The 25451-nt window shown below is 44.7% G+C and overlaps 2 protein-coding genes across 4 annotated transcripts in view; one reads left to right on the top strand and one right to left on the bottom strand.

The window, feature by feature from the left end:
• The window catches only part of TMEM39A (transmembrane protein 39A), a 48023-nt gene extending 26580 nt beyond the window's left edge, over positions 1 to 21443 (bottom strand). Inside the window, exon 1 of the mRNA XM_062632919.1 lies at positions 21054 to 21443. The gene's annotated coding sequence lies outside the window, so the exon portion shown is untranslated. The remainder of the gene's footprint in view (positions 1 to 21053) is intronic.
• On the top strand, positions 1630 to 25249 carry B4GALT4 (beta-1,4-galactosyltransferase 4). Of its 3 annotated transcripts, none has more exons than XM_062632956.1 (7): positions 1630 to 1741; positions 12980 to 13462; positions 14680 to 14912; positions 18541 to 18728; positions 21519 to 21641; positions 24329 to 24433; positions 24690 to 25249. In XM_062632956.1, exons 2-7 carry the CDS (start codon positions 13195 to 13197, stop codon positions 24829 to 24831), a joined length of 1059 nt encoding a protein of 352 aa, XP_062488940.1. In that variant the 5' UTR covers positions 1630 to 1741; positions 12980 to 13194; the 3' UTR covers positions 24832 to 25249. The 3 variants fall into 3 exon arrangements, with proteins under 3 accessions (XP_062488940.1, XP_062488947.1, XP_062488930.1); XM_062632963.1 differs by having other exon boundaries at positions 1644 to 1729; XM_062632946.1 differs by lacking the exon at positions 1630 to 1741 and adding an exon at positions 8579 to 8698.
• Positions 25250 to 25451: the final 202 nt, after the last annotated feature.

Genomic DNA, 25451 nt, shown 5'->3' with positions numbered 1-25451 from the left:
GGTAGGGGCAGTCAGGCTGGGAAGTTTTGATACAGAAACAGCAAACATTACATTCTAGCCATACAAACTTTGGTTAATCCATACAGTGCTGCAGGTGAAAATATTTTTGAGGCTTTTTTCATATAGTAAGAAAAATACTGATGTTCAGGCTGGGAGGGACATTCAAAGCTCATCTAGTCCAACTTCCTGCAATGAGCAGGGGTATCCCCAACTAGATCAAGGCGCCCAACACCACATCAGCCTGGCCTGGAATGTCTCCAGGGATGGGGCATCCACCACCACTCTGGGCAACCTGTGCCAGTGTTTTATTACAGTGTAAAGAATTTCCTCCCCACACCTAGCATGTATCTTTGAAGTTCTGCCTGCGCTCTGTTAGGACTCGACACAAAAAGCCCTGCTGTGATTCTACTTCACGAAGATGAACACCTTTCTCTTTCCTGAGCAACCAGGTTTTTGAAACAGGCATCTTAAGCCCTCATTCCCGAGACCGAAGAACTCCTGCTGAGCTCCCTCGAATTTCACTGCAGAGAAGTGCCAAACAGAACAGATAAATCTCGAGAGGAAGCAAACCTCCCAAGTTTTGGTGAGCACGACCAAAAGCTGTGCTACCCATGGCCCTCAAAACTCCCTTCCAGCTTCAACCCCCCACCCCAAAGCTCCAAACCCTGACATTCCTTCAAGACCTGGCAGGGATCTGGCACCCAGCCACGCACACCTCGGGCGGGCTGAGCGGCGGGCACTATCTGAACTGTGCTGATAACGCTGTGCCTCCAGCGTTTGCTCTGCAACCCTAAAGCAAACAAGCGGATAAGGCCCGCGCTGCCCGCTACTCACAACCCCGCCGAGCAGCAACCATAACCGCACCAGGGCCGCTCCAGCCCCTCCACCGGGGTCTTTGTGGCGGCAGGCGGCCGCTCTATCCCCGCGCTCTGTGATCGGAGGCGGTGTTGAGGGGAGGGGGGGGTCACAGCGGTGCAGCCAGGGTGCGAAGTGAGACCTGTCATAAACACATAAATAAGTTCCTGGAACTAGTTATAATATTCCCCGCCTATACGCGGGAATTCTGAATATGTATAAGTCTATAAACCTGTAACAAATACTAATCAGTGGCGCCTCTGGCTCCAGGCATGCGCCCAGCGCTGTTGCTTTTGCTTTACTGACTTTGTCCCTCAATAAAACCTCGTTATCTCGTTTAGAGGAGTGAGTTCGTATTTCAGAGACCGGTGAGTAAGGGCCGGCTGCAGCACATTATCCCTTTCCCGCTCCCTCCGCGAAAGAACCACCCGACCCCTCTCCTCCATTCTTCCTCTCAATTCTTCCCTTCAATTCCGCCCTCATCTTCTCCCCTCCCCTCAGCCTTCGGCGCCTGCGCGGGGTCGCGCTGGGAGCGGGCGGAGGTGTCCGTCAGCGCTGTCCCGGGAGCCGGTCGCGCAGGGGGCCTCTGAGTACGAGACGTGGTTAATAAGGTGAGGGGGAGATGCTCCTAAAGGCGGGGTGCGGTGGGACCGGGGCCAGGCGCGGAGGGAAGGGTGAGGAGGGGGATGTGTGTGGTGGGATAACCGGTTTCCGGTCGGGTTCCGGTTTAAAGAGGGGAGGGGGGTTAGCATTTGCTACGTGGAGGAGACATTGGGTCGGCTCCCGCGGCGCGTCTGAGGGAGCGTACAGGGAATTCCTCAGTGGGGATCGCTCTCGAACATCAGAGGCGGGACCTGGGGATGTATTCTTGCAGGTAAGTCTGCTGGTGCTTAATGGTGTTGTAGTGTCACTGGTATGATGAGGAACAGTTGCATATCTGAAAATTGTATGTTAGGTGGAAGTAGAATCATAGAATTGTAGGATAACGCTTGGTTGGAAAAGAGTTTTAAGCTTATCCAGTCCAACCGTTCCCCAGCACTGCCAGGGCCACCACTAACCTATGGCACTGAGAACCTTGTCTACACGGTGTGTGAACGCTTCCAGGGACGGTGACTGCAGCACTGCCCAGGGCAGCCTGTTCCAATGCCTGAGCATCCTTTGGGGAAGGAATTTTTCGTCATCTTCAGCCTAAACCTGCCCTGGTGCAGCTTGAGGCCGTTTCCTCTTGTCCTTGGGAGAAGAGACTGACCCCACCTCACTCCATCCTCCTGTCAGGTAACTGTAGAGAGCGATAAGGTCCCCCCGAGCTTTCTGTTCTCCAGACTAAACCCATCAGGTCCCTCAGCCATTCCTCATCACACTTGTGCTGCAGACCCTACACCAGCTCCTTTGCCTTCTCTCTTCTACCCACTCCAGCACCTCAATGCCTGTCTTGTAGTGAGGAGCCCAGAACTGAACCTGGTATTCAAGGTGTGGCCTTACTGTATTGGGCTCAGAGATTATAAATCAGGAGGATGGATGTAATGTGCTGCTCTTTTCATTATAACTAAAGCTTATGAACAGCCAAGTTCCCAAGGGACACCTGAATCAGTTTAGTAGAGCTCAGTTTTCAACAGAGAGGATGCGAAAAGAGGAAAGTGAAAGTTTGATGTCATTGACATGGCTAACATGAAAAAAAACAAAACAAAGGCAAAACTCTAGTATCTGCTGATAGCCTTTAAATATTTGCACTTTTTATCAGTAAGGTTGATGGTTATGTGACATGCTCTTCAAAGATTTAGTTTTTCTCGGTAACGGGTGATGATTCTATAAATCTTCCATTGTTAGTTACAAACATTCTGATTAAATTTAGAATACTGAAAACCACACCTTTGGGGTTTTATATTATTCTCCATTGCTGTTCAACTTGCATAATGCTTCTTTAACACTGAAGTAGATCACTTTTCATCCAAGATAATGTTACTGTCAGTGAGCTTTCTTGAGAAGCACTTTCTTTAAGGATGTTTGATCTTGGATTTGATGTTCTGGGGTATTTCCTTCTCATTTTGCCAACAGCTGTATTTCATTTTCACAAATACTTTACTTGTTCCTTCAGCTTTGGAAGGGTTTTTCTTTTTTCTGCAGTTTAAGTTGCCACATTCTTTTAAGTAATACATAGGAAAAAATAGAAGTTGAGGGATGCTTGATTTCTGTATTTTGTTCTATGATCCTAAATTTAATTTGCAGAAATGGGTTGGGGAAAGTTGGGTTTTGCTAGGTTGAAGGTATGCTTGCAGATTCTGAAGCCTGTTGGAATGACTGCCTGTTTTGATGCAAAAATTCAGTTTCAAACCTATTTGTTTAGGCAAATACATAGTCCAGAAGTCAGCCCACAGGTGTGCAACAGAGCTGGGTGACTTAAAATAAAGACATAAAAAGACATTTTTATGCTTGAGAGGTTGTGGGTTTTGTGCTGTGCATAACTGTGACCTTTGAAATACTGTAAAACAATGGGAGGGAGCTTCCATGCCTTTTTTCTTTATAGTTTTTGACATATTTAGGGAGTTTTATAAGCATTCTGTCTCAGTTTTTTTTTTTTTCCTCCTGTTGCATATGTACAAATAACATGCTTTGCAGCCTGTTTTGTGTCATCTTGTTGTCCTTAAAGCAGTACTGCTGCTGAGAGCAACAACTGGGTAATACTTTTTTTGTCAGGCAGTGCCTTATGGCATGGAGATATCGCATATTATACTTCAGGTAATCCTTTTAAACTGATATCACAATGATTCTAAATGTACACAATTATATATAATAGTATAAGTTTTGTATCCAGTGTTAGTGGGGCATCTGCATCACTGATCTTGCGTCTCTCTCAGTCCTGTAGTTGGCTTCTGTACTCTTAAAGCTGATTTTACGCACAGATGAGATAGGGAGGGGTAATACCTGCACAGGGATGAGAAGTGAAGGGAAAGGAGCTGCTTTCCCCTACTCTGCTTCTGAGTTAAGTATCATCCCCTTGATCTTCTGTTTTGTTCCTGGAGAGAGGTAGAGCCTGCTGCTGTTTGGGTGAGGAGGAGGAAGGTTGTAGAGGGATGGGAGCTGTTTAACCCCGAGGGTGTAGGACAGGAGGAGTCCACATCACATCTCACTTTTTAGTTCTCCAGACAAGATCTGGTGAGATGAGGAAAAGAGGTTAGTAACTGAGTGTGAGGATAAGTGATGCACTGTCTCCTTCTGCCTGGAATCTTGATGAGCTGCTTGTCCAAAAAGTTTAATAGTATCCTGATTCTCAGGGGTATGCTTTTAGAACTACTTCCACAAGACACTGATTACAATTGTTTGGTGTAAGCTTGAAGTGGAAGTGTTGGAGCAGTTCTGAATTCTCTCAGATGCTGTTCTAGGTCATAATGCTTCCAAAGGATGTGAGTTAGAGGGCTTAAAATGTGTGCTTGAAAACTTTCTCCTGCATAAAAATCTATCTGCAGATTGTTTGAAAATCAGCATAGGTGTAAATTGTCTCTTAAGATGGAAAACGCCCTATGCATTTAATAGCTTCACAAAGTCATGTCATCTACACAGCTTCTTGATACTTGTCTTTGCAGTAGGCACCAATGGTTTGCAACCCTTACTGAGATAAGACTACAAGAAATAATCATAAAGTAAAATCTGTTCATGCCAAAGGAAGCTTCAGCAGGAATTTCTTGACAGTTCCCATGCTGAAGTACGTTCATGAAAAACCAAGAATGGGATTCTGTTCTTAGCTGTGCTTTCATAATACATGTACATCTTATGTTTTCTTTTTTTTTTTCCACAGCTTTATTTATAGGTATTTGTAAAATGAAATTCATAAATGTGTTAAGTAGCCACAGTACTTTTTACATCAGCTTCTTCCTTTATTGCTTTAGCTGTCTGTGGTTACCACTTTGGTTTAAAAAGCATAGTGTGAAGTACTTAAAGGTGAAGTAAGAATCTACACTGTTGTAATACAGTGTGTTTCTCAGATGTTAGCTTTTTTTTGTGCAGGACAGAGGTGAGGGAGGGATTTGGTCAGAAATGCATTGAGGTTTTTTTGTGCAGTGGCAAGGTCTCTGACATGTGGCATCCATACTGACATGTGCCACTTCAGCAAGGGGACAGCTGCCAGAAAAAGGTAGGGTATTGCAGAGTTGAACCACAGAATGGTTTGGGTTGGAAAGGACCTTAAGGTCATGCAGTTCCAGCACCCCTGCCATGGCAGGGACATCTCACACTTAAACCATGTTGCCCAAGGCTCTGTCCAGCCTGGCCTTGAGCACTGGCAGGAATGGAGCATTCACAGCTTCTCTGGGCAGCCTGTTCCAGTGCCTCATCACTCTCACAGTAAAGAACTTTTTCCTCATCTAACCTGAACTTCCCCTGTCTAGCTTTCCATCCACATGAGATTCCTGTGTTCACACAAACCTGTTTTACTGTGTGCTTTTTCAGGCTATTCCACTGAGTTTGGGGGGAAGGTGTTTTAAAATGTGCTTAATTTCTTTAAAAAGTATTGCCATGGTAAGCAGTCAGGGGGTTCCAGGCTGTGCCAGTTCTGTTTGCTGTATGCCTTGATCCATCTCTTTGCACTGAGTCTGACAGTGCTGTGTCCTTTACAGTGAGGTCAATGGCTCAGCTGTAGTTGTGTAACAAGAGAGGCCATTCATAAATGTGTTTCTTGGCCTGGAGACCTTAGATTGCATTTCCTAGTATAAAATCAGAGTTTAGTACATCTTAGAAAAGTGAAAACAGCACCCACTCAGTTGGCCTGTGCTTGGTAATGATATTGGGCCATTTGCAGCAAAGGCTCTCTATGTGCTTAATAGAGAAAACATAACCTTTTCCTTTGGTAATCTCAGAAATCTTAATGTGAAGTTTTAGGTGCTAAGTATTTACCAAGAGTTGAGCCTCTGTTTTGATAAGTGAAACATGACTATGGTAAAGTGTCTTCTGCTTGCTCAGCAAATTGTCTGGGAATGTTAAAAGAAGCCATATATTCACTGTCTAATATTTGAGAGAGTGGCAGCCAGAAAACCAGGAGCACACATTGGATGGACAACGGACTTCACACACACTAGTGCTCAGGGGCTGCTTCTTTTTTCCTGTGTGTTCCCTGTGGAGCAAGTTGTTCAGCTCTTTGATCATAAACCAAAACAGATTGAAACAGGGGAATACCACTCCTCATCTGGGGTAATGTTGGGTAGAACAATAGTGGCATCCCTGTTAGGGATAGGTGAGATACTGAGACACTCCTGTTTTCTTAACCTGTCCTGCATGTCAGTTACACGTGTATGCAGAGTCTTCTTTCAGTGCTTTTCTGCTAGGATGTTCCTTTTGTATGAAATGGATTTGCTGTGTTTGCCTGCTAAGCCTTTCCTCATTTACATCTGTTCCAGTCACTTTTTCCCTGACGCCCACAAACACAGAGACAATATGTAAGATAAATATGTAGTTTATTATCCTGTTTGGGCTGGGATAGAGTCACTTTCCTTTCCAGTACATGGCTGGCACAGAGCTGTGTTTTGGATGTAGTATGAGAATAATGTTGATAACACACTGGTGGTTTTCAGCTAGTGTTTATATTAAGTCAAGGACTTCTCAGCTTCTCATACCCTCCTAGTGAGAAGGCTGGAGGGGTACAAAGCATTGGGAAGGGACACAGCCAGGACAGCTGACCCAAGCAGGCCAAAGGGATACTCCAAACTATATGATGCCATGCTAAGTAGAGAAGCTGATGGGAAAGCTGGCTGAGGGCTCCTGCTTGGGATGCTAGCCATTGGTTGGTGAGTGGTGAGCAATTGCACTGCTTGGTTTGTATATTCTAATTATTATCATTACTGTTATCATTATTTCCTTCCTTTTCTGTCCCATTAAACTGTCATCATCTCAACCAGTGAGTTTCCTCACTTTTCCTCTTCCAGTTCTCTGCCCCATCTTGCTGAGCGAGCAGCTGTGTGGTGTTTAGTTGCCCTCTGGGGTTAAACCGTGACAGTTTTTTTCCTGGTGTGTTGTGTATTCTTTATCTTCTTCAGTTTGTGATTCAGGAGTTGGAGCTGCCGATTCTTCTGTTCCTTGACACTGTGTACCAAGCAGTTATCAATTCATAAACAGCAAGAAAAGAGTGTGGAACTACCACGTCTGCTTGTATTCTCCACACAACTGGAATGTTTTAGTAGGCAGTGGCTGTTATTCTAATCACAAATGCACCTTGGTCTGTTTCTTTTGAACTCATATACTTCTTCTTTAAAATTGTCTGGCTTGAGACAGCTTGTGGAATGTTACCACTTATTGCCTGGAAATGGATATTATTCTTCTAAAACAACTGTTCCTATTCAACTGAAAGCTGAGCTACTCCTTTGCTGCTGGTACCAGGTCTTCAGTTGGGAAGGTTAGATGGAGGCTTACAGAAGGTTGCTAGATTCACTGCTTGCCTACTGATCTGGCTAACCCATGTTTGCATGGGAGCCACTGCAGTGCAGAGAAAGGATAGTTTGGGGACTGGAGCAGAGATGAAGAAGAGACAGTGAGAGTTGAGAGCCAGGGTGGTCTGACTTTATGCGTCTGACCAGTTGAAACATAAAGGAGTCCTAAAGGTTTGTTCTGCACTACTAGGTGTCTGAAACAAGAAATTTTCCCCAAAACTCTTGTGCCATCCTAGTAATAAGTAAGACCTTTGTGGCATAGAGGAGGCTTAATGGGGAAGCTTTGCAATATCTACCTGCTCAAAATGTACATATCACACACAGAGCTCAAACAAGCTTGAGTTACAGGAGATCAACACACGTCATGAGGCTGTTCCTATCCTTTTTCTCCCCACTTCTAATACAATCATTCTTAGCTGTGTACCCTGTTTGTACTCAGGTCTCATCCTTTCTGTGTCTTTGTGATTATCTGTATGTTGACTGAAAGCATGAGAAAATCTCACCCTTTACCTGCTAGAGGTGTGCTCAGAAATTCCTCAAACGTGGATGCAACTGAAGGAACTGTGTTTTGTCAAGTTAATACAGGGGAGGAGACTTGGGTAGGTTGGCAGCAAAGCTCTTCCTGGTAGATGCATGCCAGATCAGATCTTAGCCAGCACAATAAACATTGCACTGATGCTGCCCTGATTGCTCTGGACTGGCAAGATGGCAAAGAGACACCTCTGTTGTTTCCATCCTGCCAGTTTGCTAGAGGAGTGTTGTGGGGCAGTGGTGGGAGAAGCACCAGGGAAGGGACAACCTTGTAATAATAACTTACATATTGTGAAAAAACTGGTCAGTAAGCTGGGCTTAAAGTATACACTTCTGTCTGTGGTGGTATTGGCTGAGTGCTTATAGAGAAGAGTGCCTGGGCTTCACAAGTATGGACAAGAGGGTGGGCAGCTTGATGTGTTTAAGAAGGGCATCTCTTAACGTTAAGAACAGATAGCCAAAGGGCTGAAATACAAATTGTTGCAATACAAATTGCTCCTTCTAGGAGCAAAGGCTTTTGGCCTGTGGTTTGTTATAGTGACTCTTTGTGTGCAGCCCTGCTTCTGGCACAGTACAGTCCAGATACATCGTACTGCGCCCGCGCTGGCCCTTCTGTGCTAGGGGGAAAGGAGTGAGCTGGCTGCCATGCTGGGCTGCTGGGACTTGCGCCGTCCCACATGCCCCCCTCCTCTTGGAGCTGGGGAAAAGCAGGATGTATTGGCTCTTTTTATTTGTCATCTTGCCAGTTTTGTGCTGACTCTTTCCTGCAGCATGTGAGAGGTAACAGAAATCTCTTTATGGTGTGGGGTTTCCTGCATGAAGTGTGTCTGCACTCGCATAGCGCTCTCCATACTACTTGGAGTGACTGCTCTGCAGGAGGGAGGAATGTGGCAGCAGCAGTAAGTGGTTTAATGTGCTTGCTTTATTTGGCTTGAAATCTTGAGACGTGGAAAGGGTATTTGAGGGTTGGGTTGCTTCTTTTTGTTCTGCTTAGCCCATGAATTCACCATTTCTCAGTGCATTTAGTGGCATTTTTAATAGAAAGAGGTAATAGGATTATAAGTGTTATATAAAAGAGGTGTTAAAAACTATTAGCTTCATGCTCTACTACAAATCTAATCTACTGAAAAGAAGGAAATGCCTGTGAAAGGAGCAAGTTTTGCCTTATGTGAAACTTGAGAGCTTGAACTCTCTTGCATAGAAAAGCTGATAAGCTGATGCTGTACCTTTGATGCTTTCTGCCTTGTCAGTTATAAAGAACTCAATTCTTTCTTGGGGGATTTAATGAAGAAGATTTGGAGCAGCATGAAAAGTTACAGCAGAGCTAACCCATTGCTGCTTTGATTTTGGTCTAGATGAAATACTAACTAATAGTCTGCAGAGATAAAATGCTAACTAATAATACAGATCTGATAAAGGCAGTGCCAAGAAACTCTTTCATGCTTCATTTCCTGCTTGAACTTAGGAAAGTTTTAAAAGTTAGGTTGAAATGAATCCTTCGTGCTGCTGAACCTGTTCTTCTGTCTGTGGAATTACTCTGTGAGCTGAAAGAAGTTGAAGGGTTTCTGAAAATCCTACATAAGAAACCTGTCCTTACTGGGCAGTATGGAACAGGTAGAGTCAGAAGATAGTTTGTGTAAGTTCAAAGTTAAGTTTCCATGCAGCAAATGACAGGATCTCTCTGGAGCTTTCCTGAGGCTGAATTGATTTAAATGAAAGCACGTGAAAAGTAACATGTAGGCAGTGTGTTCTCACTGATTATTTATACTGTCACAAGTAACTTTTCTCCATAAGTGATCATGTGAATCTAGGCTTTAGCGTAGTCATCAATTTATATCTAAAGACATATCAGGGGGAAGTAAGTGTTTGGAAAATAATGACTTTTCACCTACTCCAGTTCCATACCAAATCTTGTTCATGAGGTTACTTTCCTTCACTACCATCTGGCTCAGGGCTACCAGTAATCGATCTTCCTGCTGGTAGTGTCTTTGTCTACCTATGAATTTGGCTTAGATCAGAAGGAACAACCTTCAGGCTACAATTTCTGTGTATCTCTGCCAGTGGCTTCAGTCAGGCTGCTAAACAAATGGCTGCCTTGACCCTGCAGGCCCTTATGTGGGGACGCAGCTTGTATGTATGTTACTCACTTGCTCTGTGCTTGAACAGCATGTCATACTCCAGTGTATGTGTATTTCTGAATGAAAATGGATGGGGTTCTAATGTTCCTGCTTTGCTTTGAAAGATGCCTTGTCCATGCTGGAACCTTGCTTACTATTTTGGGGCAAGTTAAGGCTTTATGTTCATGCAAACAGGCTCAAGGATCAGAGCTGAACACCCTGTTCATGAAGGAATCGGAGCACTGCATGTCTGATCAGTTCCTGCAGGCAGCCTGTTCTGAACAGTGTTAGGAACTTCGGAGCAAGCAAGCAGGGATTGGCATATGCTTCAAAAAAAACAGCAGGCTACAGACCTTGTGTTGGCAGGCAAACTGCAGAGCTCAGAGACAAGGTAATGGCATAGGTGTGATGCTGGGGAACACAGATCATGCAGTATTTATGTGCCTCACTATGATCATAGAATCATAGATGGTTTGGGTTGGAAAGGACCTTAAGATTATACAGTTTCAGCCCCCTGCCATGGGCAGGGATTCCTCACACTAGACCAGGGGTCACCCAAGGCTCTGTCCAACCTGGCCTTGAACACTGTCAGGGATGGAGCATTTGCCACTTCTCTGAGCAATCTGTTCCAGTGCCTCACCACCATCACAGTGAAGGACTTCTTCCTTATATCCATCCTGAACTTCCCCTATTTTAGTTTGAACCCACCACACCTTGTCCTACTGCTACAGTCCCTGATGGATATGTGTGGAAGTGTGTTTGCAGTGTCTGCATAGAGATGGAGACCTTTCTCATTTCTTCATTGATTTTTGGAATTCTGGCCAATGTCATATCTGGATAACTGTTTGGTTTTTTTTTTTTGTGGGTTTTTTTTTTTTTTTTAGTTCAAATCCATTTCCTGGTTTTAGAAATGGGTACCATGATGTTTTTAACTGTGTGCCCTTCTAGTCAGGTGTGACTTTCTAAACTAGCTTTGGTTATGCTTCACTGAGAACTTCTTCCATAAGAACAGTTGCTCTTTCTGTTCCTGTGAAAGTTTCTTGATACCTGTGATAATGGTCAGATAGAGCTAAGGTCAAGTTAGAGAACTATGAGAAGAATTCAGTTGCACCATAGGTGTTTTCCTACCCATGTTTGAGAGCTACTCACCCTGAGTTATAAAGTGCAGTAGAAGAATGACATTTCTGGCACGTTGGAGGTTATTGTGTGTAGCAAGATGTGTTTAGTATTGAAGTTTGGATTGAACTATGGTTTGCTTGTGTTTTAATGTCTCACTGAGTGATCTTTTTCTTAACCCCAGTATATCAGGTACGATTTAAAGATGGCAAGAAGGGCTTCTCTAAATACACAGGTAACAAAAGGAAGACAAAATAAAATGTGGGCCTATTGCTCAGTGGGACTTGATTGTGCAGGACATGGAGAAGGCTGAACTACCAAATGCCTTTTTTTTGCCTAGTTTTTACTACTGAGGCTGGGATACAGGAATCCCAGGTGTCAGAGACGAGGGGGAAAGGCTGGAGTAAGGAAGATGTACTGTTGGTGGAAGAGGATCACTTAAGCAGTCAGGGAATACTTGAGTGAACTGGACATATGTAGCTTTATGGACCATGATGGAATGCACCCATGAGTTGTGGGTGAGTTCCCTCTGCATGATGTCGCTGTGAGGTGACTGTGGATAATCTTTGACTGATCATGGTAACTGGGAGCAGAGCCTAAAGACTGGAGTGATGTCACTGTACAATTAGATGCTAAGGACCACCAGGCTGTAAAGCAGCAGTGGGAGGAAAGGATTTAGGGGAGGTGGCACCAAGCTTTCTTCCTTGTGATTGAAGTGGATGTGGAGACCCTTCACTGCTGGTGGTAAGGTCACTGAAAACTGTTCTGTCCCTCCCTTAGGGCAGTGCTGTGCCTTGCATGTGGTTGGAGAGAGCAGGTTATACCCTCTGTGTAGTGCCTGCAGGAGGAACAGCAGCTGCCCATTCTCAGTGAACCCCAAGAAGTCTGGGCAGTACATTGATTAGTTCATCTTGTCAGTCCTAGGCCTGGCTCCCACATCCATCCCTGTGAATCAGCAGGCTTTTCCAGAAGACACCTGGACTAAAGTAGTGGGAATGTACAGTTACTGTATTCCTTCTGCCTGGGTATCTCATGTATATGTTGAAAGCTGTTATAAAATAACTGTCCATGTTTTGGTGTTTCTTCTTTTTGATCCAGCCTGTTTTGTGTGCATTGGCTTTAATCACTGCCATGCTTCACTTAGCCTCAGTCCTTCATCTTCTTACACGTGGCAGTTTTCTTGGGTGTTCTCTATATCAAAGCTCTCTTCTATTAAAATGTCATTCTTTCTCTGCTATGAGCTGTTAGTAGACAAAAGTATTTGCATGGTAACTTTATAATGTGCACTGCAGGAAAATGGAGCTCTTGAAGGACTGTAGGAAGCAGAGCAAAGGATTGGATCCTCACAGACCTAACACTGCAAAACTGAACCTTTCCCTTGAACAGTAGCAGATTTGCCTCCTGCAGCAGCATGTGAGAGGGGAACACTGGGCAAAGAGCCACTGGCAGGCAGCAGATACAGAGCTGATGCCAGTCAGATATTGCAGGATGCACACTGCATGGTGCAGGGTGATGGAGCATCAATAATACTCTCTTTCAGAAGAAACCAGATGAGTTCTGGAGAGAATTCATGTGTTTTTCATTTTGGGTGGGGGGAGCTAACTCATAACCAGCAGAATCTCTTACCTTACAGCTGTTGATAAGTTTCGTAGGAGCAGAAGCACTGAAGCCTGTGTATTGCCAGGCAGTGTACTCAGACATAACATGGGGTAGTAGCTGTACTTTCTGTTCTGGAAGGAAAATGAAAGAGAAGTTGGGAGTGGAGAACAAAGCAGGAAGGTGATTTGCCTAAAATCATGCAGCTGGTTTGTGGCTGAGCTCGGTGTCTTTGTATCTGATCAGTAGTTCATACTTGCTATTCCTTTCATGTTTGGTCATAAGCTGTTTTCCTTAAGGCACAGCAGTGGAGAGAGGCAGAAACTAACTCCTGCCTCGTTTTTTGTCCAGGTTAAGTCCTGTTTCCTGACATTTGAAGAGCAAACAGCACCAGGGCTCCATGAATTGCAAAACTGCAACAAGAGTGGCAGCCCTACTTACCTCCAGCTTTACTCCTCTACTGTGACATCCTTCTTGGGACCTTTGGTTTCATCCCCCCCTGCGGCTGCTTAGCAGGCTGCCTTGGCGTCAGAGCAGAGGAGGCAGCTAGTGGATCAGGACAAATCATGGCCTTGAGCTTGTATATCTTTCACCTCTTCTATAAGTTCAAAGTGTTGGTGCTTGTCACTTTGTGTTTGATGGTGCTATGGGCCACAGTCAATTACTATGTGGACTCCAGACAGGAAACGCCTAAAGCTAAGATCATGGTGGAGGATTTCAGGAAGGTGACTAGCCTGAAGGACAGTCAAAAGGAAAAGAAGATGGAATCAGTTACAGAAGTTCCTACAGTAAAATCACTTCAGGATGAGTGCCCAGCTCTGTCTCCGTACCTGAGTAAGTGATCCTGCTTTCCTGCCTTTTCTAACAAGTTATACCTGCTTTACAATTCCTGATTGGTTTTCTTCTTAGCTTTTTACAGTTGCACACTTTTCCTGTGAAACAAATACAACACAGCCAGTCCCAGTAAGCACTTCTGGGTGAGGAAGTGACTTATGTGCTGGGTCTGGCTGGGACAGCAGCCCATATGGTGTGGTGTTTTGCATTTGTGGCTCAAACAGCTTTGGTAACACACCAGTGACTTGGCTCCTGCTGAAGCATGTCTGCATGATGTTGAAGCTTTGTCTCTGTCTTGGCCTCCTAGTATTTGGTAGGTTGTTGGTGGGCAAGAGGTTGGGAGTGGACACAGCAGGATAGCTGAGCTCAACTGACCAAAGGAATATTCCATACAACATGACCATGCCATTTCCCACCCTCAGCAATAAAAGGGTAGGGAAAGGAGGAAGCAGGGTGTTCATGGCTACAGTGTTTATCTTCCCAACAGCTGTTTCTTTTGGTCTTGGTATTGCTGGCAGCACCAGGCTTCTGCTGTGCGCTATCATGTCACTGTTGCTTTCCTCTTCTTTTTGTGGACCTGATTAGGGATTTGTTTGGGAAGCTTGATTTTTCACTCTTCCCTGTTGTAGTCCAAAAAAGCTGCTGTCTCACTGCACACCCCCTTCCCTGCCCCAAAGATGTGTTTGCTTAAGTGAAAGCACTGCAGCTCTAGCCATCACAGTGACCTGTGTTCTCTTCAGTGGGTTTGCTGAGCCCAAAGGGGATGAAATGATAGCTCAGTGCAAGAGAAGTGATGAAAATCTGGCTAGACGAAGCCTTGATATGTTTTATCTTACCTTAAGCCTGTAATGGTTTTGTTTATGCTTTAAGTAGAGGTGGCTTCTCATGGCCACAGTCCTATGTCTCTTTCCAGTTCCTTCTCCTCTGCTTTGCCCTGGCAGCCATTTTGAGCCAATTCTCCTGCCATAGGAACTTCTTTTGATTTTTTTAATTATGATTTTTTTACCATCACTTTTAATCAATTTAAGCAACTAGACACTTGATGCTCTCTCCTTCCACTGCCTGCATAGTATCCTTGTGGCACTACTTTTCTCTTGGAAAGTGAGGGAAACCAACTGGGGCTTGATCCTGGGTTTCTTATGCTGTTACAGAGTTAGATGCCTGGACTAGCTACAGTCAGAAATAACTGGGGAAAGCTTCTTGTGCTTCTCTTGCAGTTGGTGCCAGCAAACTCACCTTCAAAGCATCTCTCACACTAGAAGAAGTGCAAAAGGAGAACCCTCAGGTAGCCAAGGGCCGGTACCACCCTCCAGAGTGCGCAGCACAGCACCATGTGGCCATCATCATCCCACACCGCAACCGAGAGAAGCATCTGCTGTACCTCCTGGAGCACCTCCACCCCTTCCTGCAGAGGCAGCAGCTGGACTATGGCATCTATGTTATTCACCAGGTGAGGCTGAGATGTGTTTGGTGCTTGGGGGTGATGCTCTGCAGGCCAAGGAGACGCTTGCTGGGTAACATCAGTCCTCCAAGTCTGTTTCCAGCACCTGCTGAGGGATGCAGTGGTGCATGTGGCCATTGCTGGTACCACTGCAGGATCTCAGCTGCTGTTAGCAAAGCTGGAAAGAATTAACAGTGTTTTCAACTGGTGTCCATTTCTCAGTCTGAGTAACTTACTATTCCTAACTTATCATTCAAGGTTAGCATCTTTCCCGTTACTAATGCAGCTCACTTCTCCTGCAGCATACATGCAGTAACTATGCTGACATGTTTTCTGTCTTTTCATTTGGAGTCGTTTGGATCGAAGGCCTCGGTTTGTATCCAGCTTTACTCTCCCATCTGCTTGCTGGCTGTCATGTTTAGTAAGCTGTGTGTTGTACTCACTTCTGCCAGCTCAAACCAGACATGACAGCTACTGCTTTCAGGTGCTTTACTTGCTCAGTAAGGGCTGTGGGCAGAAGTACTCATGAGAAAGCAGTTGGTTCCTGAGAGCTTTATTAATTTCTTTGCATTCTTCCTAGTTTGCTGAGTCAACAGCTAAAATTTGCATATGCAGATTTGTGCTATGTTGATTTTCATCTAAGATACAGATTTCTCTTATGTAATATGTTGACTTTTTTTTGATCTTTCATTGTTTGCTTTCTGTTGCTCTCATTTATTTATATGTTCTGCCTTGAATCTAAACAGATTTTGCAGACAGCATGAGAAAAAGGTGATAAATCAATAGAGTTTCTCTTCCCTTCTGTTCAAAGAGTCAGTCAGCCAGCATGAGGCAGTGCATTCGAGGTGAAAGCCTACAATTCTGCTCAGTGGCACAGGAGAACAGCAGCAGAAGTCATGGCAGGTTATATGCTTTGTCTGAATAGACTGGTCCTCCCTTGTTTAAAGTTGTCATATGGCCCATAGAGTCGAGAAATTGAGGCTTTTTTCAGCCTTAGTGTGTAATCATATGTATAATGGCTCACTCCAGCTGTCAACCAAGTTAGGACAATCATAGAATAGTTTGGGTTGGAAGGGACCCTAAAGCTCATCCAGTTCCAGCCCTTTGCCATGGGCAGGGACACTTTTCACTAGATCAGGTTGATCCAAGCCCCATCCAACCTGTTTCTTTATCTCCTGAAATCTCTGAGGTGGAGAACAGCTGATGGCATATTAGCATAAAGAAGTAGAAGACTATGAAAGTTCTGTCTGATGTGAGCAGTAGTGTCAAGTCTGGACTTGTTCTGTCAGAGTTTTTACTTTGAAGATTTGAAGCTTTGGCTTCCCCTTTCCATGTAGGTAGAAGCACCCAAGACTGAAAAGTGGGTCTGACACAGCTCTTTGATGGCAAATCCATTTTCACTTTCCATTTGTAATGTCATTAGCTGTTTTAAGTATCTTTTGAGGAAAGACGTAGTTAAAACCAGGATTTAACTATTAAAATACACAGAGTTGACTTGGGAGGAAGATTAAGAAATGGGTCTTCTGTATCTCTCTCTCTGAGCAATTGAAGGGCATACTCCAGCTCTCATTATGAGATAATGGTAACATCTTGAACATCACGTTGCTTTGCATAAATGTGTGCACAGGTGAGTGGAGTGCTGGAAAAAATGTGAGTTTATAATCCATGAAGGGCGGGTAATTTATTGCCCAACTTAAGTTTGTCTTGTGGTTGGTGTTCTCCTCCCATAGAAACAAAGGAAGACAATTCTTTTCTCAATAAAAGATGAGAGTAAACTTTGCTATTTGCTCAGCATGAGGTCTAACATGTAAAACTCCCTTCCTGGACAGTTGTTGTAGCTGGTGTTTGGCTGCCTTTGCACAGGAAGTGGGCAAAGGGAGGGGAGACACAACTGGACCAGATGGTCTGCGCTTCACCTGCTCTTGATACAAACACAAGTGAAGTTCTCTGCATGTTCTTTGCCAGTCATCTGAATTGTTCTGGTCATTCAATAGTCTGTTTGCATCATCAGGAGAAGATTCTCTGATGGATGCTTTCATATACAGGACTCTTTAAAACAACCAACCAAACAAACACTCAAAAACCCCTCACGCAGAAATTTGACCTCATATATTTTAGGGAATTTTATCTCATTTTTTCTTGGAAAATTCCTTCCCTGACTCAGAATGGAAGCAACTGATGATCCCTCTCTTAATTTCTTGGAGTGGGCATTGGGCTACATTTCCCTCATTGCAGGTATGGAGCCGTAAATCCCATAACTCTTCTTTCTTCAAAGAGAGATGGCTGTTAGTGATGGTGAACAAATTGCTGCTTCAGAGCAAAACATTACCTTATAGAACAGTAAACCATGCTTTCTATACAACTATTTTCCCTCCAGTTAACTTTCTCTCAGCCTGGGGAGGCCAGATTCTATCTCATCTTTCACTGTGTCTCTCCCAGTCCAGGCACCTTCTAGCAAATGACCCCTTTCTCTTGAAAATTGCTTTTTATCTTTTGAGTACACTTGAGTTCCCAGCTCTAGAAAATCATAGAATCATAGTTAGGGGTGGAAAGAACATTGGGATCACCCAGTTCCAACCCCCTGCCATGGGCAGGGGTGCCTCCCACTAGACCATGTCACCCAAGGCTTTGTGCAACCTGGCCTTGAACACTGCCAGGGATAGAGCATTTACCACTTTTCTGGCCAACCTTTTCTATTGCCTTACCACCCTTACAGTAAACTTCTTCCTTATAAGAACTTCTTCATTATACCCATCCTGAACTTCCCCTGTTTCAGTTTGAACCCATCACCCCTTGTCCTATCACTACAGTCCCTAATGAAGAGTCCCTCTCCAGCATCCTTGTAGCCCCCTTCAGATACTGGAAGGTGCTCTGAGGTCTCCACACAGCTTCTCCAGGCTGAACAGCCCCAACTTACTCAGCCTGTACAACAAGGCTAGTAAAAGTCAAGTGAAGCCCCATGCTAGGGGGAATCCTTGTGCAGCGTAACAGTGAGGTTCTAGATGGGAGTTAAAAATGAAGAGACCTGCTTTTTATTTTCTAGTCTGCCACCTACTGTGTGAGCTGAGGAAATACAGTGAATTCTTCAGGCATTGCTATCCTCTGAACTGCAGAACAAGCATAAATCATCTGTGGCAGGTGCTCTGATGTGGATAAACTCATGAGAATGGGAGTAATGTGCTTTGGGTTTGGCTTTTTTAAACACCTTCCATAACCTTTGCTGACACACTGTATAGGGCACCAGTTTCGAAGCTGTTTACTGGTACCTCTTTGTCATTTCTAAGCTGTTACTGTTACCTGTATGTTATGCTATGTATGTATCTACATGCATCCAGAACTCTGGGATGGGAACAGCAATAGTAGTGAGATTGTGTCATCCAGGATGCATATTCCTGGTGCCCAGAAAACCATAGACTCTCCTGGCCCTGGCTCTGTTCATGACAAGCAGAGATGGAAGAAGCTCTCTGTGTCACTGGCCTCTGTGGTGCTGTAGCCAGTGCTATGGGCCAGCTCTGTGTGTGGTTACTGTCTGGAAGATGCGGCTGTGAATTATATGATCAGAACAAATATCTGTGAGCAGTTCTGCTTCTAAAGGTTTGACACCTTCTTCAGAGGTTTTCTCCCTTCTCTTCCACAGGCTGGCAGCACCAAATTTAATCGTGCTAAGCTGCTGAATGTAGGATACCTAGAGGCCCTAAAAGAAGCTAACTGGGACTGTTTCATTTTCCATGATGTGGATCTGGTGCCAGAAAATGACTTTAACATTTACACATGTGGCCCTGGACCAAAGCACTTTGTAGTTGGCAGGAACAATACTGGATACAGGTAGGAAACCAGGAATATGGAAAAAATACCAATTGGGAAATGCCATGTAACTGTTAATGTTCCTCTTCTAATGGAGCTCTGTGCTGTATCTACCCCTTCTCCTGACACCAGGTTTCTGGTGGTAACACTTCATCTCTCTGGAGTGCCCTTGGCAAAATAGAACTGTATGGACATCTCTTAAATCAGCTCCATGGTCACCTGTACAGGTGATCATTGTAATCCTTCTGGTTTCTGGGGTGAGGTAAACGGTGTTCCAAGAAGAAAGCAACATGCCAGAGGTTGTGCAGAGACCTGTCAATGCTAGAAATACATTTGCAGTTCCCTGGTCCTCTGGTTTGAGGGTGTGATCTTGCTATAGAAAAACTTGCCACTTGCCTTTTGCTGTTGAAGAGGGAACATCTGATATGGAGAGCTCAAGTATGAGAATATGCCCAGGGATAGGGTTGTATTTAATGACATGGCTGGGCAGTGTCTGATACAGGATCAGTCTGGGTTTGCAATGGGTCCCCTAAATGTCAGCGTGATGTGAAAAGTCAGGTTCAGTCTACTTCAGAGAAGAAAAGGCTCCCAAGTCTGGTGAGTTTAATGACCAGAGTATTTCCATTGAACTTGTTTCTTTTAAGATTTGCCTCCTATGTCATGTCATCTCAATATTAACTCCAAGTGGGCTTTTCAGAAGCTGATCTCTGTGTGCTTTGAAGCAAAGCTCTGCTTCACTTGTGGGTTTCCTTTCTTAAATATATGAGAGAGAGGTGGGGTGTGCAAATTCTTATGCAGAATACCATTCACTTCTCAGTCATTTAGTGCAAACTGGAGCACTAAATGACTGAACTAGGCTTGTGACAGGCTTTTGGAGCACTCTGCCTTGCAGACAGAATGCTGAGGGCTATGGAATGGTCAGTGCACCAAAGCGACAAACACTGCTTTGGGTAATGCACAGGCATGTAGAATCCAGGCTGATAACATGGCACAAAGCTTAAGGTGCTTTACTTAACCTCCTGTGCCTCAGTTTTACCGCAAGTGTTCTGCTTAGTTAAGCAGATGGATTCTTGCTTTTACTGCAGGATCCTCTTACTATAGATTTCCTCAGGTTTCTGCTGCTTTTGGAAAGGAACTGTTAGTTACAGGCTTTGTTTTTAAAGAGTACTTAAAAGAGTACTTTGAAGAGTATAAAGGTTTAAGCTTTGTCTTTAAAGGGTACAGACAAAATGTTGTTGTGAATACCCTGCACCAGTATTCATTGGGATACTGCTGGTTTGAGTTTGATTCATACTTTCTTTTCTGTGTCACTGCCTCTGTTCACATCCATGAAGTGGGCATAACAGCACTGTATTTCCAAAGGAATTCCTGGGTACATCTGAAGGAATTCAGATCCTGAACTGAGCTGAGACCTGGGGTTGAAAACCCAGTTGGGTGACCTCAGTGTTTTGCTTAGGTTGAGGTGAGCATACTGAGAGATGTCACTTAGATGTGTGGAAGTTGTACATGTTCTGCATTAACACACAACATCCTGGGCAGGAATGTGGGTGCATCATCTATGGTGATGCAGTGTGTGGTAATCTTGGCAGCTTTGGAGAGTCAGTACCTTATGTTTAGTTACACAAACTACAGGTTTAGATGCTTCAGAAAGGAAGGCTTCTATACTAAAATCTTGAAGGTGGTCACATACTAGAAGAGGCTGCCCAGAGAGGTTGTGGAGTCTCCATCCTTGGAGATGCTCAGAACCTGAATGGGCCTGGTCTTCAGTGACTTGCTGTAGGAGCAGAGGGGTTGGACTGCTTCATATCCAGAGGCCCCTCAAGCTCTGCAGTTCTCTTGTGATGCTATGACAGGAGCACAAATCAGCCAACAAAATCGGTCTGAGTTTGGTTTCTGAGTTTGGTCTTGGTTTAGTTTCTTTGTTGTTTTGTGTGTGTGTTTAAATTAGGTTCCTGGTAAACCAGCAATAGGAATAAGCATCACACCTTTCCTTGCCTGGCATATAAATTGCCATCATGGGTATTTTCTGGCCCTGGCAGTTTGTTCACCTCTTTGTATTCACATCCATCTAGCAATCCAAATTCAACCTGCAGCCATGCGCACATCACCCCTGGCAGTGGCAGTGTAGTAGGGGCTGTGTTGTACTGCTCACCTTAAGGGCCCAGAAAGGGGAGGGTATCATAAACAGCAAGTAGCAAAATGGTGTAAGAAGATAAACATGGTATGTAAATATCTTTTAGAGCAGCTGCAGTTCCCAGGACAAAGAAGGTAGAAGTCAGAACTGAATCTCTTTTAGAGCTGAGCACCGTTACAGTAGGTTACTTAGCATCTCACACTGTACCTTACCTTGGAGTTGTTCCTGCAGTATCCCAGGGCATGTGTACCTGTGCTGTGATCTGGTTTCATTCCAGGTTTCTCAGCTTCAGCTCCAATGTGGTCAGTGGCTTCTGTCATTATTGCAGAGCTTCTGCTATGTGAGTGTGTGACTTTGTTCCTTTTGTACTCATGGAAGTCCTTGAGGTGAAGTGCTGTTTGCCTGGCAAGTGGAATTGTGTGAAGAGAGAAACTGTTGAAGAAGGAATTGTTCTCTCAGTTGGAGAGTTTAATCTTCCAGGCCTAGAGAAAATCACCATCCTCTTGTGAAAAGAGGAAGACAACCAGAGCAACCTCATGGGTTTGTGCACCCTCAACTCTGAAAGACGCATCTAAAGCCAGAGTTTCAGAAGACAATTCAGAGTTTCAGGGTGAGGTTTTTGTTGTTGGTAGAATTTGACTTTTAATTCTTCATTCTCTCCTCTTGTGTACTTCTAGGTTACGGTACACTGGCTATTTTGGAGGTGTAACTGCTCTAACAAGGGAACAGTTTGCCAAGGTGAATGGATTCTCTAACAACTACTGGGGCTGGGGTGGAGAAGATGATGACCTTCGAATCAGGTAAGAAGTCAACCATGTAAGAAAGTTCAAGTTAGATATAAGGCAGAAGCTCTTTACTGTGAGAGTGGTGACACACTGGCACAGGCTGCCCAGAGAAGTGGTAATGCTCCATTCCTGGCAGTGTTTTAAGGGCAGGTTGGACAGAGCCTGTCCATGGTCTAGTGTGAGGTGTCCCTGCCCATGGCAGGGGTTGGAACCTAAGGTTCTTTCCAACCCAAACCATTCTGAAATAAAAACCTAGAGAGAAATGATGCCTAAAAAATAGAAATGGATGTAACTTCCCACCTGGCCCCCAAAGGCAAAACATGACAGGAGCTCTCAGTTCCAAACAGTGGGCTGCAGGATGCAGTTCTGGGCACAGTTTCCTCTTTGCCAGAGACCTCGTCCTCTTCCTGACAAGTATTTCTGGTTGGGTGCAGGGTTTGTTAGGTTTTGGGTTGGGGTTCTTTTTGGTTGGGTTGGTTTGGTGTTGTCAACAGCTACACGGGATTTGCATTGTCACTTGGATATTGGTTATAACAGAAGCAGGAAGATTGAAGTCTGGAGGGTGATTTGCCAAAGAGACACAAATGTATTCAGTTCCAATGTTTTATAAGAGTGTGGGAGGGCTTTGATTTGGTGGGATTGGGTTTTTTGCATTCATTGACTACCACGATTTACTCCAAGCACAGCTTAGTTTGTATGTGGGTGGTGTTGATTCCAGTTAACACAGTGAATAGCTTGAATTTTAGAAAGACTGCATCTATCTGCATGTGCCTTTTGTTCTTGTGAAATCCTGTTTTGCAAATGGGCCTTTCAAAGTAGGAGAAACCTGTCAGTTTGAGAAGTTGAATGGCACAAAGGACTCGACCTAATTTTTCTGGTGATCTTTTGCCCTTTGCTTAGAAGGAAACCTCTAATCCTGCTTTGCTGTTAGTGAAGGAAGGGGAAGGGGGCAAACAGAACACAAACCCAAAAGGAATAAACAACCCCCTAAGCTCTGCTGGCAGAGCACATCCATTTGTAGCTTAAGCCTACATTGTTCTTCAGTGTTTATCCTTTTCATTTGCTTAAACCAAACATTTTAGGGACATAAATTCATCTCCCTGGTGATGTTCAGTGATTACACTGGTGAAATCAAGTGTGTTAAGAGTTAGGAACTTCCAAATGGAAGTTTCCCTCTGTATCAGGCAGCTGTATCTCAGGAAATGTAAAAGGACTACTGGAGGCCTGGGTTTCTGTCACTTCTTAATCACAGCTGGGTTTTTTTTTCTTCTCCCTACTCCTGTTTAGAGATACCAACTTCTCTTAGGAGCTGGCTTTTATAGTGGTAGGGGATGGCTTGGTACCATCTTATTCCCCACCTTTGCAGGAAGTGTCCCAGTTAAGGTGCAAACAAAGGTGATGGTGGTGGTGGTGGTGGTGGTGGTGTTTCAGATGTTGCTGTGAGCAGCAGACCAGCAAGATTTACTGAGGGTCTCCACCATGTTTACAAGGGGTTTGGAATCAAATGTGATGCTTGCTTGTGTAAGCAAGCAAGCTACTAGAAAGCACTCAGCTTTCTAGTAGGGAATGAGGAGCTGCTGTCCCGGTGGGTGGCTGTGGATCCTGCAGCCTTTCCCAGCAAAGGCAGCAGATGGCACCATCCCCTTCAGTATCTTGATCTCTGCTCCCAAGGAACAAGTGATGGGACAAGAGGAAACGGCCTCAAGCTGCACCAGGGCAGGTTTAGACTGGAGCTGAGGAACAATTCCTTCCCCAGAGGGTGCTCAGGCATTGGAACAGGCTGCTCTGGGCAGTGCTGGAGTCACCGTCCCTGCAAGTGTTCATACACTGTGTAGACGAGGCCCTCAGTGCCATGAGTTAGTGGTGGCCTTGGCACTGCTGGGGAACGGTTGGACTGGATGAGCTTAAAGGTCTTTTCCAACCAAGTTGATTCTAGGATTCTTCAATTCTTGGTTTCCTCTTGCTCCCCCAGCTGCTGACATGACCACAAAGACCTGGGCTATTCCTTAATTCTAGTCATGAAGTTAACCCCTTCTGCTGACAGAGCAAAACTCCTGTGCTCCAAAGATCTGTTAAAGCTCAACAGCAGCTCCAATTGAGTTCCTGACGTCCAACACTTAAATCCATGTGTGGGACTCGGGGTTTCTGGCAGCGTTCTCAGGACTTTTTCTTCATGTAGACAAATACAAGTTTTGCAGCTCTGTGCCAGTTAGTGAAAAAGAAAATGAAGCTTTTTTGGGTGTGTTTTTTTTTTTCTCCCCTTTTCAAGGGGAGAGCTATCAAGTGTAAAGGTTTTATGGCAGGAGTTGAGATGAACCTGCTGCAAAGCATGTGGGATCTTGCTACAGCCCTCCCAGGCTAATACAGGGTAGTACACACTAGACAAGACTATACTATTTTAAAGCACACGCTGACAACAGAGCACATTTAAGCTCTTCATGACCTACTGTAGTAGCTATCTGCTACCAAAAGAAAGGGCCATCTGTCACCCTGCTGGGTCTGTTCTCCAGAAACACAACCCTCAGCCCCATTTCTCTGGCAAGATGGGCGTTGGAGGAAATGTAGATGAGTTTCCTGCTGTTCTCTGTGCTTGCTTCCATGGCATCCACAAGAGATGAAGTCTCCGAATGTTGCTGTTTCTCTTTTCCTTGGGAGTGTGTTTCTAGGTGAGGCCTTGCTCATGGCACTATTGCTTCTTCCAGGGTTCACCTGCAGAAGATGGGAGTGATGAGGCCACCTGCGGAGGTAGCCAGGTATACAATGATCTTCCACAAGCGAGACCATGGTAATGAGGAGAATGAAGAGAGGTGAGTCAGGAACAGGGTTCCACTTTCCATCCTCTTAGTATGTGGCCAAGCACCTGGGGCCAAGAGCTTTGTTCTAGGCCAAATGGACATTTTCATGTCTGATTTTCCATACTGAAGACAGGAAAAAGCATAATTTTATGTTGCCAGCAGTACAGAACAGCAGTAGCTCTGCTTCCAAGTTTACTAGTAGTGGGAAAAGAGCTCAAAACACCTCTCCTGTGCATGTCAGTGAAGATTTTCTCCTCTTTCTTTTCAGGATGAAGCTTCTAAGTCAAGTATCTAAAACATGGAAGACAGATGGACTGAACTCCTGTTCATATAAGCTGCTCTCAGTGGAACATAACCCTTTATACATCAACATCACAGTGGACTTCAGCATGCAGCCCAAGGTCTCATAAGGATGGGCAACACACAGGATGTGAAAATGGCAACAGATCTTGTTTGCTTGAAAGAGGACTTCAGTAACACAGGAGAGTCTTTCTTCACAGTCTGATTGATTGGGAATTCCCTTTTGTGAGGGCTGGAGCCATGGGACCGATCCTTGTGTTCTGCTGGGACATTCACAGAACCGTCCTTGTTTGGGATGGGCCAGTGGAAGGATGTGAACCAAGTCTCATGGAAAAAACACTTGTTCTTGGATCTATTCCTAAACTTCTTGTGGGCTTCTTAAAGGCACAGGAGTCCTTCACCAAATAACAAACTTGCTGAGGAAAGCTGCTTTATTTTCCAGCCCGAGGAAAAACTGCCTGTGTGTGAGGGAAGGAATAATGGTCAGGGGTGAGATCTCTCAATAAATACACTCCATTGACTGCAAAAGGCTTCTGTGTTTCATGAGCTGAGCTCACCCTGGTGTGGGATGGTGGAAGTATCCCGTGTCAAAACAAGTCTTGGTGCTGTGCGTTGCATGTTACTTTGGAGAGATGTGGAAGGAGATGCAGTGGCTAAGTCAGAGGGAGAGAAATTCCTGGCCCTGGTTCTAATGCTCTGGGCTAGACTGTAATAGACCAGACCCAGGCTG

The sequence above is a fragment of the Pezoporus occidentalis genome, unplaced genomic scaffold (genome assembly GCF_034315485.1).
Source record: "Pezoporus occidentalis ecotype Australia unplaced genomic scaffold, CSIRO_AGI_Poc_V1 ctg111, whole genome shotgun sequence".
NCBI lineage: Eukaryota > Metazoa > Chordata > Aves > Psittaciformes > Psittacidae > Pezoporus > Pezoporus occidentalis.
The sequence above is the reverse complement of the archived record's forward strand: the minus strand, read 5'-3'. Positions and strand labels throughout refer to the sequence as shown.